At 47.6% G+C, this 14,913-nt stretch overlaps 1 protein-coding gene across 3 annotated transcripts in view; it reads left to right on the forward strand.

The window, feature by feature from the left end:
• The window catches only part of LOC138358830 (uncharacterized), a 64,126-nt gene that overhangs the window by 34,932 nt on the left and 14,281 nt on the right, over positions 1-14,913 (forward strand). For 2 of the 3 annotated variants that reach the window (XM_069317062.1, XM_069317064.1), the window contains exon 1: positions 6,708-7,231. The exons of the other annotated variant lie outside the window; for it this stretch is intronic. In XM_069317062.1, the coding sequence (XP_069173163.1) occupies positions 7,123-7,231 (109 nt within the window). In that variant the 5' untranslated portion in view covers positions 6,708-7,122. Of the gene's footprint in view, positions 1-6,707; positions 7,232-14,913 lie in introns of those variants that run through there. 3 annotated transcript variants of the gene reach the window in all.

A 14,913-nucleotide genomic window follows, 5' to 3' on the forward strand; every position in this document is an offset into this window, starting at 1 on the left:
AAAATGGCGATGACGATTGGATGTATATTTTTGTCAATAATTTTTCCATAAGAGCTTTGCTCAGGGCAATTTTTGCTTCTCGTCTCCCTCTGCTCTCTACACTAATATTATATAACAAAAATATTTAGATTTTTGATTTTGAGTTTTTGTTGTGACCTTTGAGCAACTTTGAATCGTTCATCTTTAACAAACGTATATAAACCTAGTTGGTTCTAAACAGAAAAATAAGCCTAGTCGTATCCAAGTAATTTGTCGACGATTAAACACGATTAAGCATTGGTTACACATGGATAATTTGTGTAAACGTGGACTTGAGAAAGTAGAACCTCAAGATTGTGAAATAAATCAAGAGGTTCTGTTCTGCCAGGCAGAGGAATGAAGAAAGGCGTTGAGGAAGCCTAGGGCCGCTCAGGCGCGGAGGAAGCCTAGGGTCGCTCAGGCGCGGAGGAAGCCTATGGCCGCTCAGGCGCGGAGGAAGCCTATGGCCGCTCAGGCGCGGAAGAAGCCTAGGGCCGCTCAGGTGCGGAGGAAGCCTAGGGCCGCTCAGGCGCGGAGGAAGCCTAAGGCCGCTCAGGCGCGGAGGAAGCCTATGGCCGCTCAGGCGCGGAGGAAACCTAGGGCCGCTCAGGCGCGGAGGAAGCCTAGGGCCGCTCAGGCGCGGAGGAAGCCTAGGGCCGCTCAGGCGCGGAGGAAGCCTATGGCCGCTCAGGCGCGGAGGAAGCCTAGGGCAGCTCAGGCGCTGAGGAAGCCTATGGCCGCTCAGGCGCGGAGGAAGCCTATGGCCGCTCAGGCGCGGAGGAAGCCTAGGGCCGCTCAGGCGCGGAGGAAGCCTAGGGCCGCTCAGGCGCGGAGGAAGCCTATGGCCGCTCAGGCGCGGAGGAAGCCTAGGGCCGCTCAGGCGCGGAGGAAGCCTATGGCCGCTCAGGCGCGGAGGAAACCTAGGGCCGCTCAGGCGCTGAGGAAGCCTAGGGCCGCTCAGGCGCTGAGGAAGCCTAGGGCCGCTCAGGCGCGGAGGAAGCCTAGGGCCACTCAAGGGCGGAGGAAGCCTATGGCCGCTCAGGGGCGGAGGAAACCTAGGGCCGCTCAGGCGCGGAGGAAGCCTAGGGCCGCTCAGGGACGGAGGAAGCCTAGGGCCGCTCAGGGGCGGAGGAAGCCTATGGCCGCTCAGGGGCGGAGGAAACCTAGGGCCGCTCAGGCGCGGAGGAAGCCTATGGCCGCTCAGGGGCGGAGGAAGCCTAGGACCGCTCAGGCGCGGAGGAAGCCTAGGGCCGCTCAGGCGCGGAGGAAGCCTAGGGCCGCTCAGGCGCGAAGGAAGCCTAGGGCCGCTCAGGCGCGAAGGAAGCCTAGGGCCACTCAGGCGCGGAGGAAGCCTAGGGCCGCTCAGGCGCGGAGGAAGCCTAGGGCCACTCAGGCGCGGAGGAAGCCTAGGGCCGCTCAGGCGCGGAGGAAGCCTAGCGTTGTTCTGGCGCGGAGGAAGGCTTCTGTTATTGAGCCAATCAGAGCCGGAAGCAGTCCGTACACAATAACCATTTTCACGAGGACTTCGGCCGTGTCCGTCAACGCCCGTCACGGACGCTGACGACGTAGGAGTGAACACACAGCTCAGAGAGGGCTGAAGTCTGCTGACTACGGAAGGTTCAACTAAAGTTGTGAAGGAGAGTCCTCTCATGTCGCTTCTTCAGGACAAGAATCATCACCCATCTGTACGTCTTTCCTCGACAATGGCGGCTTTATTTAAATTTATTAAACAGTTCTATTAGCTTTGAAGCGTTACTGTCCAATATTATATATACCTCTGGCCTCGAGCGCCACTGAAGTAATCCTCGAAGACAAGCTGAACGACCTGAGGAGGATGGAGGGAAGAATAGGGGCTTTGGACGCCTACGATGCTTTGTACCTTCTCACAAGGTGCCTGACTTTGCCCAGACTGACCTATTTCTTAAGGTGTGCTCCCTCCTTCGATAGACCAAAATTAACGGAATATGACTCACTCTTAAAGTCAATAACTATGAAAGTGTTAAACCTCTCCCTGCAAGATGACCAGTGGGACCAAGCAACGCTCCCAGTTAGACTCGGGGGTATAGGTATTCGCAAGGCGACACAGTTAGCATTGCCGGCATTCTTATCCTCGACCAGTGCTACAAGTGAATGAGTGAATGAAATACTACCAGAATACCTAAGAGACTCATTGGGATTCTTGATCCCAAATTCGCAGAAGGAGCTGGTCAGTGGGACACTTTTGCCAACTCTCACCCTCGATCAACTTTTACAAACGACGGCAAACATGCCAAATGGGATAGCCCCATAGCGGAGAACATCGCCACAGTATTGCTGGAGGCAGCTTCAAGGAAGGACAGAGTGCGTGTTCTAGCTGTGCAAGCCCCCCATGCTGGGGACTTCCTGTTGGCAGTCCCTAATTCCGCCTTTAGCACCCGCCTGGACCATCGAGCCCTAAGTATTGGTGTTGCTCTGCGCCTTACCGCCCCTATCTCCACCGAGCACCGGTGTATTTGCGGCCATGCACGGGCAGACCAATACGGCAGCCATGGTCTCATCTGTCGTAAGACACAGGGAAAGATTGCCAGACATAAATCAGTCAATGACATCATCAAGAGAAGTTTGGCTACAGCTGGGTGTCCAGCACAAACGGAACCTCAGTTGTGCAGACAGCCAAAAACGCCCAGATTGAGTCAACCTGCAGCCATAGAGGGAAGGTAAGCAGGTCGTGTGGGACTACACGTGAGCGTCTACATTGGCTGATACCTATCTACCTTACAGCGCAGCTGAGGGAGGTGGGGCAGCCACCTTCAGGGAGACCCAGAAAACCAACAAGTACAGGGACCTAGAACGTTGTTGTTACAGGTTCGTGTCGATAAGCACCAAGACTCTGGGGCAAATGTGCACTTTTGCCCCAGGCGCCTAAAGTTCCTAAAGGAGGTGGTGAGAACCTTACTGGGAAAACTAAAGACTCAAGAGCAGCCAGGTGAGCTGGCTGTTCCAGCGCCTCAGTGTTGCAGTTCAGAGTGTAAAAAAAAAAATTGTCTTTGAAAATGTAAGAAGTGTTCTTGCGACAAGCTTCTAGGTGTCAGACCATAAATAAAGAGTGAAAATGAACTCTGGCGAGTTAATTTATCAACTACCCCCGACAGTGAAGAAAAACATAAGAAATATTGAGAAGATTCGTGTTAGAATCATTAATCTTACCCTTTCGGTCATATTCAACAACATATGTTTACAAGAGGGACTGCTACCAAAATATATTAATACATACATATTATATATATATATATATATATATATATATATATATATATATATATATATATATATATATATATATATATATATATATATATATATATATATATATATATATATATATATATATATATATATATATATATGCAATTGACGATCACAAAACACTGATCATTTTATGCGGAAAATCCACAGAGAAATATGAAATGAGGTGAACGTTTCGGCTTGTTAAAGCCTTTGTCAACACCAGACTGACTATAGTCAGTCGCCTTGGGCTGAAGTCAGTCTGGTGTTGACAAAGGCTTTAACAAGCCGAAACGTTCACCTCATTTCATATTTCTCTGTGGATTTTCCGCATATATATATATATATATATATATATATATATATATATATATATATATATATATATATATATATATATATATATATATGTCGTACCTAATAGCCAGAACGCACTTCTCAGCCTACTATTCAAGGCCCGATTTGCCTAATAAGCCAAGTTTTCATGAATTAATGTTTTTTCGTCTACCTAACCTACCTAACCTAACCTAACCTAGCTTTTTTTGGCTACCTAACCTAACCTTACCTATAAATATAGGTTAGGTTAGGTTAGGTAGGGTTGGTTAGGTTCGGTCATATATCTACGTTAATTTTTACTCCAATAAAAAAAAATTGACCTCATACATTGAGAAAAGGGTTGCTTTATCATTTCATAAGAAAAAAATTACAGTAAATATATTAATTCAGGAAAACTTGGCTTATTAGGCAAATCGGGCCTTGAATAGTAGGCTGAGAAGTGAGTTCTGGCTACTAGGTACGACATATATATATATATATATATATATATATATATATATATATATATGAAACAATGTATATAGGGCAGAATCTAATCAGAGGTAACTAACAGATGACAGGGACTGAAATACCCGGCAAGAGAATAACAAGGCCAGCTGTGTGATGAGGTATATGCTGGTAGTGTTTAGTGAGGGCACGGTGACGCCAGCTTGTGAGCCGCCCACACCCCATGGCTCCCTCCACATAGATGGAGGTCATATTAGAGCCTTAAATTAAGCCAGGGATGCTTGCTGATAGAGCACTTCCTCTACTTAGAGCACCTACAACGGGCGGCCCGGTGGACCCTAGTGCTGGCTAGTGCTAGCCAGCACTAGCACACTCTGGGAGGCTGCTAGCCAGCACTAGCACACTCTGGGAGGCTGCTAGCCAGCACTAGCACACTCTGGGAGGCTGCTAGCCAGCACTAGCACACTCTGGGAGGCTGCTAGCCAGCACTAGCACACTCTGGGAGGCTGCTAGCCAGCACTAGCACACTCTGGGAGGCTGCTAGCCAGCACTAGCACACTCTGGGAGGCTGCTAGCCAGCACTAGCACACTCTGGGAGGCTGCTAGCCAGCACTAGCACACTCTGGGAGGCTGCTAGCCAGCACTAGCACACCCTGGGAAGCTGCTAGCCAGCACTAGCACACTCTGGGAGGCTGCTAGCCAGAACTAGCACACTCTGGGAGGCTGCTAGCCAGCACTAGCACACTCTGGGAGGCTGCTAGCCAGCACTAGCACACTCTGGGAGGCTGCTAGCCAGCACTAGCACACTCTGGGAGGCTGCTAGCCAGCACTAGCACACTCTGGGAGGCTGCTAGCCAGCACTAGCACACTCTGGGAGGCTGCTAGCCAGCACTAGCACACTCTGGGAGGCTGCTAGCCAGCACTAGCACACTCTGGGAGGCTGCTAGCCAGCACTAGCACACTCTGGGAGGCTGCTAGCCAGCACTAGCACACTCTGGGAGGCTGCTAGCCAGCACTAGAACACTCTGGGAGGCTGCTAGCCAGCACTAGCACACTCTGGGAGGCTGCTAGCCAGCACTAGCACACTCTGGGAGGCTGCTAGCCAGCACTAGAACACTCTGGGAGGCTGCTAGCCAGCACTAGCACACTCTGGGAGGCTGCTAGCCAGCACTAGCACACTCTGGGAGGCTGCTAGCCAGCACTAGCACACTCTGGGAAGCTGCTAGCCAGCACTAGCACACTCTGGGAGGCTGCTAGCCAGCACTAGCACACTCTGGGAGGCTGCTAGCCAGCACTTGAAAACTTTGAATGGATGGTTATCTTGAGGTTATCTTTCATGAAAACTTGGCTTACTAGGCAAATCGGGCCTTGCATAGTAGGCTGAGAAGTGTGTTCTGGCTATTAGGTACGATATATATATATATATATATATATATATATATATATATATATATATATATATATATATATATATATATATATATATATATATATATATATATATATATATATATATATATAGTGTGTGTGTAGCGCAGAATATCCTTCACAATTTAGCCAAGTCAAAAAAATTATCAATTTATGGACGGATTTATGAACATGGGCAGTTTAATGAACAAAATTGTGTATTTGGTCAACCAGACCATTCTAAACATTACTACATCTGGGTTCGTTTTCTCGATTGACAACCGCGAATCTCGGGTTAGAATCCCATGCAGGACAGAAATGGTTGGGCACGTTTACTTTCACCTAATGCCTTTGTTCACCTAGTAATAAATGTGTACCCGGGAGTTAGTCAACTAACGGGGTTGCTCTTTGGGGGAGGGTTAATATGCTATTTGGCTCTTTGGCCAAACAGGTCTTGCGTACTAGGCCTAGTAGTGCTGTAAGTTATGACAAACATAGTGTTGTAAAGTCCTGTGTATCTGATAGATTTGATAAAATCCATTACACGTGACAACTTATCTACATACTAAGATTCGTGGATCTCAGAGGCACATAACTGGTACCCAACTGAGACTTAATCTCTCCTGGAGCACCACTGAGTATCTGGAGGCTCAAGTCCCCTTAATCCTCGTCATATAAACTGCAAATCACCCATATTATATATATATATATATATATATATATATATATATATATATATATATATATATATATATTAAATTTATAAATTACCATGCCCAAGATTACCATCAGAGCGCCGGCGGGATGATGGGGAAATAACCTCGACTGCCATCATCTTTTGTCCGGTCATGATGGTCGAGCGGTTAAGGTCTCCTGTACACCAGTTGCATAGTGCTCCTGGCAGTATGGGTTCGAGTCACTTCTGGGGTGTGAAGTTTTCAGTTATATATATCTTAGTCAAATATATACAGGTAAAAGACTTGCTTTCATTTGTAATTTTTTAAGGATGAAAGATGAAGGCGCCACCTGGAAAGCAAGGAAGGAGGAAGCAATTCCCTCATTCCATCTCTCCCCTTCCCTCCCAGGCAGCGGTAGTAACCAGTAAGCTTCATGTTGCCAGGGCGGGAACCCGGCAACGTAAAGGTATGTATGAGGCAAGGTCCTCCTCTCCGACCTTCAAAGAAAACGAGTCACTGACATATTTCGGAGCGGGAGCTTGGAGACGCGCGCCAGCAGTGTCTCGCCCGACGTGGGTGGAGGCTGATATGTCTGGTGGTGTCCCCTCGCACACACACGCTGCCATTACTGCGCCGATACCACAGTTCTGGAGGAGTATGCTCGCTACCCCATCCCCAGGGGTGATTATGTATTCCGGCACCCGTCGACTTACCGTCAGACGAGACGATCTGAGAGGCATCACTTTCCGGAGAACGCGTTTGTTGTGATCCCAAGTGCGTCCGACGCGGCTCTGGTACTATAGCTTTTCTTAGGTGTACTACGCATCTGCTGCCTCGCCTGGAGCACCTGCAGCGTATAGTGTCCGTCTTCTGCGTTTCCTGGAGTACCTGTAGGGGAGATCTTGGGTAATACTCGAGATTGGTGTACCCGAAGTGTTGTGCAGTATCCGCCTATCAAGGTAGCAGAAGAACTATGTCGGGAGGCAGTTCGGTAACGTACCTTCCCCCGGAGCTCTACCCATCACAGGTGTCCTTCGTCTCCATCAATAAGGACTTCTCCCTTCTCAAGCCGGGAAAGCAAGGTGAGTCTCCACAGGAGAATATATGCATGCTGCCTTGCAGTTCACAGCCACTTCAATATCACCTGCTGTGGTTGAGTGCTCAATAACTCGCTACACTGTATGTTGTCTAACAGGCGTCAGATTCACAAAGCAGTTACGCAAGCACTTGCGAGGCCTCTACATCTTTTCTCAATCTTTGGCGGCTTTGAGTACAGTTATTAAACAGTTAATGAGCTCCGAAGCACCTCCGAAGGCTGTTTATATCAATAACAACAGTTTATTAGGAAGTTTTCATGCTTGTAAACTGTTTAATATATGTAACCAAAGCCGTCAAAGATTGAGGAAAGATGTACACGTTCGTAAGTACTTGCGTAATTGCCTTGTGAATCTGGCCTCTGGGATCTTTGCAACCCTGCTCGCGTGCGGCACGATGGTGCATGCAATATATACAGGTATATGACGAGAATTAAGGAGGATTAAGCAGACTTGAGCCTCCAAATAATCAGTGGTGTTCCAGATGTTAAAAGTCTCAGTTGGGTTCCAGTTAGGTGCCTCTGAGATCCACGAACCTTGATATTGTATAATTAAATGGCCAAGAATGTGGTAGAATTTTTTACAAAATACAGGACAGTTTTCATGTTTATGTCTTCGTTAACAATATCCCATTTAGGTGATATATATTTGTTTAATAGATCACTGGAGGGTCGTTGACCAGGCGAGAGCGTAAGTTGTTCAACAGGTTGGCCACTAGTGAGTGAACCAGTGGTTCTCTCCGAGGTACACCCGTACTCTCTGTGGTACAATGGTCCACTGGTTCTCTCCAGGGGTACACCGGTACTCTCAGTGGTACAGTGGTCCACTGGTTCTCTCCAGGGGTACACCGGTACTCTCTGTGGTACAGTGGTCCACTGGTTCTCTCCGGGGTACACCGGTACTCTCTGTGGTACAGTGGTCCACTGGTTCTCTCCGGGGTACACCGGTACTCTCTGTGGTACAGTGGTCCACTGGTTCTCTCCAGGGTACACAGGTACTCTCTGTGGTACAGTGGACCACTATTTCTCCCCTAGGGTACACCGATACAATGGTCCACTGGTTCTCTCAGAGGTACACTGCATAGCAGTTCACTGATTACAAATAATGTTAATATTTGGGAAATTAAATTTAAGATCTGAGATGGGATGGATGGATAGACAGATGATTGGATGGCTAGATGGATGAAGTTTGTAGCTCATCTTGAGGTTATCTTGAGATGATTTCGTGGCTTAGCGTCCCGCGGCCCGGTCCTCGACCAGGAAGCAGCCCGTAGCAGCTGTGTAACTCCCAGGTACCTATTTACTGCTAGGTGAACAGAGCAATCAAGGTGAAAGAAACTCTGCCCATTTGTTTCTGCTTCCGCCGGGCAGGTATATATATATATATAGTATCTTTCACCATAATATACTTCACGTAAATAATCAATAAGGTGAGAGATGAAGTGGTAGTAACCGCGGGACAAAAACAACTTACTTGACCAGGTAGCTAATGAAGTTTCAAGTAGCAAGTCATCATAGGTACTTAAAGTCCGCCTCAAGTTAGTTGTTGTCTCCTAGTTGTTGTTATATAGTTGTCCTCCCCTCACCCTCTGTCATCACAACTAGAACTACTAGTGGTTTGGGGATATTACGGGCTCACCATAGCCCATGCTACATGGACACTTTCGTTCTCAGTAGCTATATCTAGTTTGTTTAGTTCATTTATTATGCACCCCATACCCATCTTGTGGGCGGTAGTGGAAAGGATTACAGAGGCACATAATGGGCTCAGGGACTGAACTCCACAATTCATTTATATCTAAAACAACAATAGTGGTTTGGTTGGGGGAGGAGGAGGAGGCCACAGCTATGCGTACCCACATTAGGGGGGACGCTACAAAAAGTAAACCAAACACTACCCTCACCCCCCCCCCCCACACTCTCTGGGAACGATTTAGTAGCTTATCAACCTTTGCCTTTGACCTTTAGAGCTGACAGGTCTGGCCTGACCTTATCGAGCCACTTTGGCGCCAACTAGCAACGCCTATTAATATATATTTTATTCCCAGGATGTCTGTCACTCTTCCAGTCGGCTGGTTTCTGGTTTCCCGCTCAAACTCCGTCCTTTTTTTTGTGGAATTTGGAGTTTTTGTGTTTTAATTTTGTTTATAGTTTCCTGCATAGCGTGCGCAGACTGTCTAGGGAACACACCAGGAGTTAAACCGGGCCACAAAGACTAGAATGTCCCTCCATGCTAGAGTCTACACAAAGGATATATGAATTAACCAATCCAGGCGAAGCATTTCCAGCCAACTTCGCTCTGATTGGTGGTTACATGGTTAGCTCTGATCGGCGACCTCTCTCATGTCACTGTCTAAGACAGCTGCAATCCCTTCCTGTCTCAGGTCAGTTCTGCACAGTAAGTATCAGAGAAAATGGTTGCCTGTGGTACTGACTCTTGTAACCCTAACTCGCGGTTCTTCGTCCTACAACAGCTATTGTGCAGTCATTCAGCGTAACTCAGGGATACACTGGGGAGTATCCACGCTCGGGAGTATCCACAGTGCCGACTTTATTTTCCTGGACTGCCAGAAAGCCTTTGACACAGTACCCCATAAAAGACTGTTACAAAAGTTGGAGCAACAGGCAGGAGTAAAAGGGAAGGTGCTCCAGTGGATAAGAGAGTACTTAAGCAACAGGAAACAGCGAGTAACTGTGAGGGGGGGGGAGACAGAGTGGCGAGATGTCACCAGCGGAGTCCCACAGGGCTCAGTACTTGGACCCATCCTGTTTCTAATATATGTAAACGATCTTCCGGAGGGTATAGACTCGTTTCTCTCAATGTTTGCTGATGATGCAAAAATTATGAGAAGAATCAAGACGGATGAAGATAGACAGAGACTACAGGATGACCTGGACAAACTGGAGGAATGGTCTAGAAAATGGCTACTAAATTTCAACTCAGGAAAGTGTAAAGTAATGAAATTAGGAGAAGGAAGCAGGAGGCTGAACACAAGGTACCATCTGGGAGGTGAAATCCTACAAGAGTCAAATAGAGAGAAAGATGTGTGGATCGATATCACACCGAACCTGTCCCCAGAGGCCCACATCAAAAGGATATCATCAGCGGCATATGCTAGAATGGCCAACATAAGAACTGCCTTTAGAAACTTGTGTAAGTAATCGTTCAGGACCCTGTATACCACTTATGTCAGACCAGTCCTGGAATATGCAGCTCCAGCCTGGAGTCCGTACCTAGTTAAAAACAACACAAAATTAGAGAAGACTCAACGGTATGCCACCAAGCTCGTCCCGGAACTGAGAGGAATGAGCTACGAGGAAAGGCTAAATGAGCTAAAACTCACGTCCCTGGAAAACAGAAGAGTAAGGGGAGACATGATAACCACCTACAAAATTCTCAGGGGAATTGACAGGGTGGACAAAGACAAACTCTTCAGCACGGGTGGGACACGAACAAGGGGACACAGGTGGAAATTTTGTACCCAGATGAGCCACAGAGACGTTAGAAAAAAAATTCAGTGTCAGAGTAATTAATAAATGAAATACACTAGGCAGTGATGTGGTGGAGGCTGACTCCATACACAGTTTCAAATGTAGATATGATAGAGCCCAGTAGGCTCAGGAACCTGTACACCAGTTGATTGACAGTGGAGAGGCGGGACCAAAGAGACAAAGCTCAACCCCCCCGCAAGCACAATTAGGTGAGTACAGTCTGGAGTGTCCACACACTGACAGTCAGCTGTGAAAAAACACCCCCTCACACCTGGTCTCCACGTTCGTTCCGTTGTAAAGACCTTCTGAAATCTTTTGTAGAGTTCCTCACACACACTTCCTTGTTGTTTTCGCATGTCTCTTCAACCTGATCACACGGTCTCTTACTGTTGGCTTATTCTTCTTATATGGCTATTATTGCTTTTACAGCAATGTCGTTTTCAAATTGCTTCTCAACTTCCCTCTCGACTCTTGTGTATTCACTCTTTAGTGCCTCTATTGTCCTCTTTTTTTCCATTTCTTGATACATTTTTCCTTCTCGTTGGTCCTGTCCTTTGCTTCCCCACATTGTCTATCACACCAGCGGGTGCGATAGACAATGCAGAGAAGCAGGGACCATGCACCTGCATTGCTTTTATCTTCCACCTCTTTCTTGAGTGGGATCTCCAGCTCAGTTGCATTTGCACATTTCTGAGCAATGAATTGCATCATCTTGTATGTTGTCTCACTACCTCTCACTACCTGTACTTGATATCCTGGTGGGACGGTTAGGTGGTGTGCTGGGGCAGGTGGTGTTCAGTCTTGCAAGGTGAACAACCAGGACGATGAACACGATAAGTCACAAGAACGCGGCTGTTTGTTAACTGCAGGTGGTTGTTAACTACGTTGTTAACTACAAGTGGTTGTAACCGTTCCCCCACCGCCCACTGGATGGGTGTGGGGGGGGGGGGGGGGATGGCGCATGATAAGCAAATTACAATTATATGCAGTTGGTTCAGGATGGGTATGGGGTCCACTACCACTCACAGGATGGGTATGGGGTCCAATACCACTCACAGGATGGGTATGGGGTCCACTACCGCTCACAGGATGGGTATGGCGTCCACTACCACTCACAGGATGGGTATGGGGTCCACTACCACTCACAGGATGGGTATGGGGTCCACTACCACTCACAGGATGGGTATGGGGTCCATTACCACTCACAGGATGGGTATGGGGTCCACTACCACTCACAGGATGGGTATGGGGTCCACTACCACTCACAGGATGGGTATGGGGTCCACTACCACTCACAGGATGGGTATGGGGTCCACTACCACTCACAGGATGGGTATGGGGTCCACTACCACTCACAGGATGGGTATGGGGTCCACTACCACTCACAGGATGGGTATGGGGTCCACTACCACTCGCAGGATGGGTATGGGGTCCACTACCACTCACAGGATGGGTATGGGGTCCACTACCACTCACAGGATGGGTATGGGGTCCACTACCACTCACAGGATGGGTATGGGGTCCACTACCACTCACAGGATGGGTATGGGGTCCACTACCACTCACAGGATGGGTATGGGGTCCACTACCACTCACAGGATGGGTATGGGGTCCACTACCACTCACAAGATGGGTATGGGGTCCACTACCACTCACAGGATGGGTATGGGGTCCACTACCACTCACAGGATGGGTATGGGGTTTACTACCACTCACAGGATGGGTATGGGGTCCACTACCACTCACAGGATGGGTATGGGGTCCACTACCACTCACAGGATGGGTATGGGGTCCACTACCACTCACAGGATGGGTATGGGGTCCACTACCACTCACAGGATGGGTATGGGGTCCACTACCACTCACAAGATGGGTATGGGGTCCACTACCACTCACAGGATGGGTATGGGGTCCACTACCACTCACAGGATGGGTATGGGGTTTACTACCACTCACAGGATGGGTATGGGGTCCACTACCACTCACAGGATGGGTATGGGGTCCACTACCACTCACAGGATGGGTATGGGGTCCACTACCACTCACAGGATGGGTATGGGGTCCACTACCACTCACAGGATGGGTATGGGGTCCACTACCACTCACAGGATGGGTATGGGGTCCACTACCACTCACAGGATGGGTATGGGGTCCACTACCACTCACAGGATGGGTATGGGGTCCACTACCACTCACAGGATGGGTATGGGGTCCACTACCACTCACAGGATGGGTATGGGGTCCACTACCACTCACAGGATGGGTATGGGGTCCACTACCACTCACAGGATGGGTATGGGGGTGCACTACCACTCACAGGATGGGTATGGGGTGGGTGAGCACTATATTTTGGATAGTAGTAAAATTGAGCCATTTAGAGATAAATCTAAGCTCACGCTGTATGATATGGCAACCTATCTTATTACTAAGGATAAAATACCTGAAATCCTTCCACTGTATCCATATTTCGCTCCCAGTAGATAAACGACATATGAGATTAAGAAACAAGTAGTGTATTGTGAGAACTAATAATAAACAGCAGCTCCCCTATGACTCTGTAATATCTCCATTGGTCAAACAATTATGTATTAGCGATAAGACCCACCATTAATGTATAATAACTTACTGTAAATATATAACTCTTGAAATAGAACATTCTCTATAATTAGCTGACATTGTAATTATAAAGTGTGAAGGATAGATGAAATTGTTTATGTAATAATCTCCGTTGAGGTCTGATAAAGACCTTTTGTGCCCTCTGTAATGCTTTTTGCGCTACCGCTCACGGGATGAGTATGGGGTGCACAATAAACTAGCCTCCTCCGGCGGCAACAATCAATGAGTGTACAGTAAATGAACTAAACTAACATTCAAAGTACTGTGGTAGACGACGCAACTTACAACAGTTATCGTCTTATCACCAGGAATCTTACCGACGTGTTTACTAGCATGGTCCTCGAGCAGGAAGACATGTAAGAGGGCAATATAAATATGTCCTTCATCGCTGGCAATGTTGTCCGCTGGAGCCGTCAACATTGAGCAGGTCGGCGCGCCAGCCACGTGGCGAGCACGTGGTTGGCGTGTGGTCGCCAGGCCTGGCCCGCCACCTCGGCTCCACCTATCTGGCTCCACTGTCTCCAGCGTGTGAACACGTCCATAGCGAGTGACATAAAGGTTAGTTTATCGAACCCGGAAGATCTACAAGTCTACGTGATCGAGATAATATTATGGACAAATCAGGTGAACATATACCCAGATAAGTGGTAATATTCTGGAGTATAAAACTTCACCTGAGGGGGGTGAGGGTACACGTGGAAGCTGTGAGGGTGGTGGGTGACGCCCTAAGGTGGACTGTCGAGTCACCACACCTAGAGCATCTGTGCCACATGAAGGTCGATGTTCACTTCGTCCATTCCCCCCTGCTCCTTCATCCCTGCTTGACTATGTAAACACATTCAAATACCTTGGACTTGAGGTCTCGTCGCATGACCATCGTGTAGCTGCTGCTGGCGTCAACATACAAGCAGGTCCAGAGTTATGAAGGCTGTGACAGGGTGTCGTCCAAGCTGGGGTGTGAATGTCAGAAAAAAAATGTTGTTAGGTAAGGTACCTTGTATAACATCTTTAGATAACTATGCTGCACCTCTACTTGCTCTGGTACCTGAAAGAGTTTGACAAATTTAGACTGAATATTGAGGATTTTCCTTAAGTGTCCCCGGATAACAAATATGTTTAATATGAGGCGTCATTGTTCGTGTTACTAATATTAATAATTTATTTGGTATGAAAATGGCTAGGCTAACTCACACTAACATTGCACAAAAGCCTTCGACACATTTATTGAAGGTCAACATCTTTCATTATGTAAATGGAATGTATCAGTCACAATCTAATACAAGAGAGACAACAATGGTACTTCCCCGGACCGTGAGAGGTTTATAACCTTCCAAATTATAGTCCCTTAGAAGTTATTACTCACTTATTACTTACTTACATCATTACTTAGAAATTATACTCACCTAAGAAGCTAAATCATCTACAGGTTCGTCTTAAGGCAAAGTACAAAACTTCTATTTTATTTTTGGAGATGTATACAAGAGTTGTTACATTCTTGTACAGCCACTAGTACGCGTAGCGTTTCGGGCAGGTCCCTGGAATACGATCCCCGCCGCGAAGAAT

The sequence above is a fragment of the Procambarus clarkii genome, chromosome 86 (assembly GCF_040958095.1).
Source record: "Procambarus clarkii isolate CNS0578487 chromosome 86, FALCON_Pclarkii_2.0, whole genome shotgun sequence".
In the NCBI taxonomy this organism is placed as follows: Eukaryota; Metazoa; Arthropoda; class Malacostraca; order Decapoda; family Cambaridae; genus Procambarus; species Procambarus clarkii.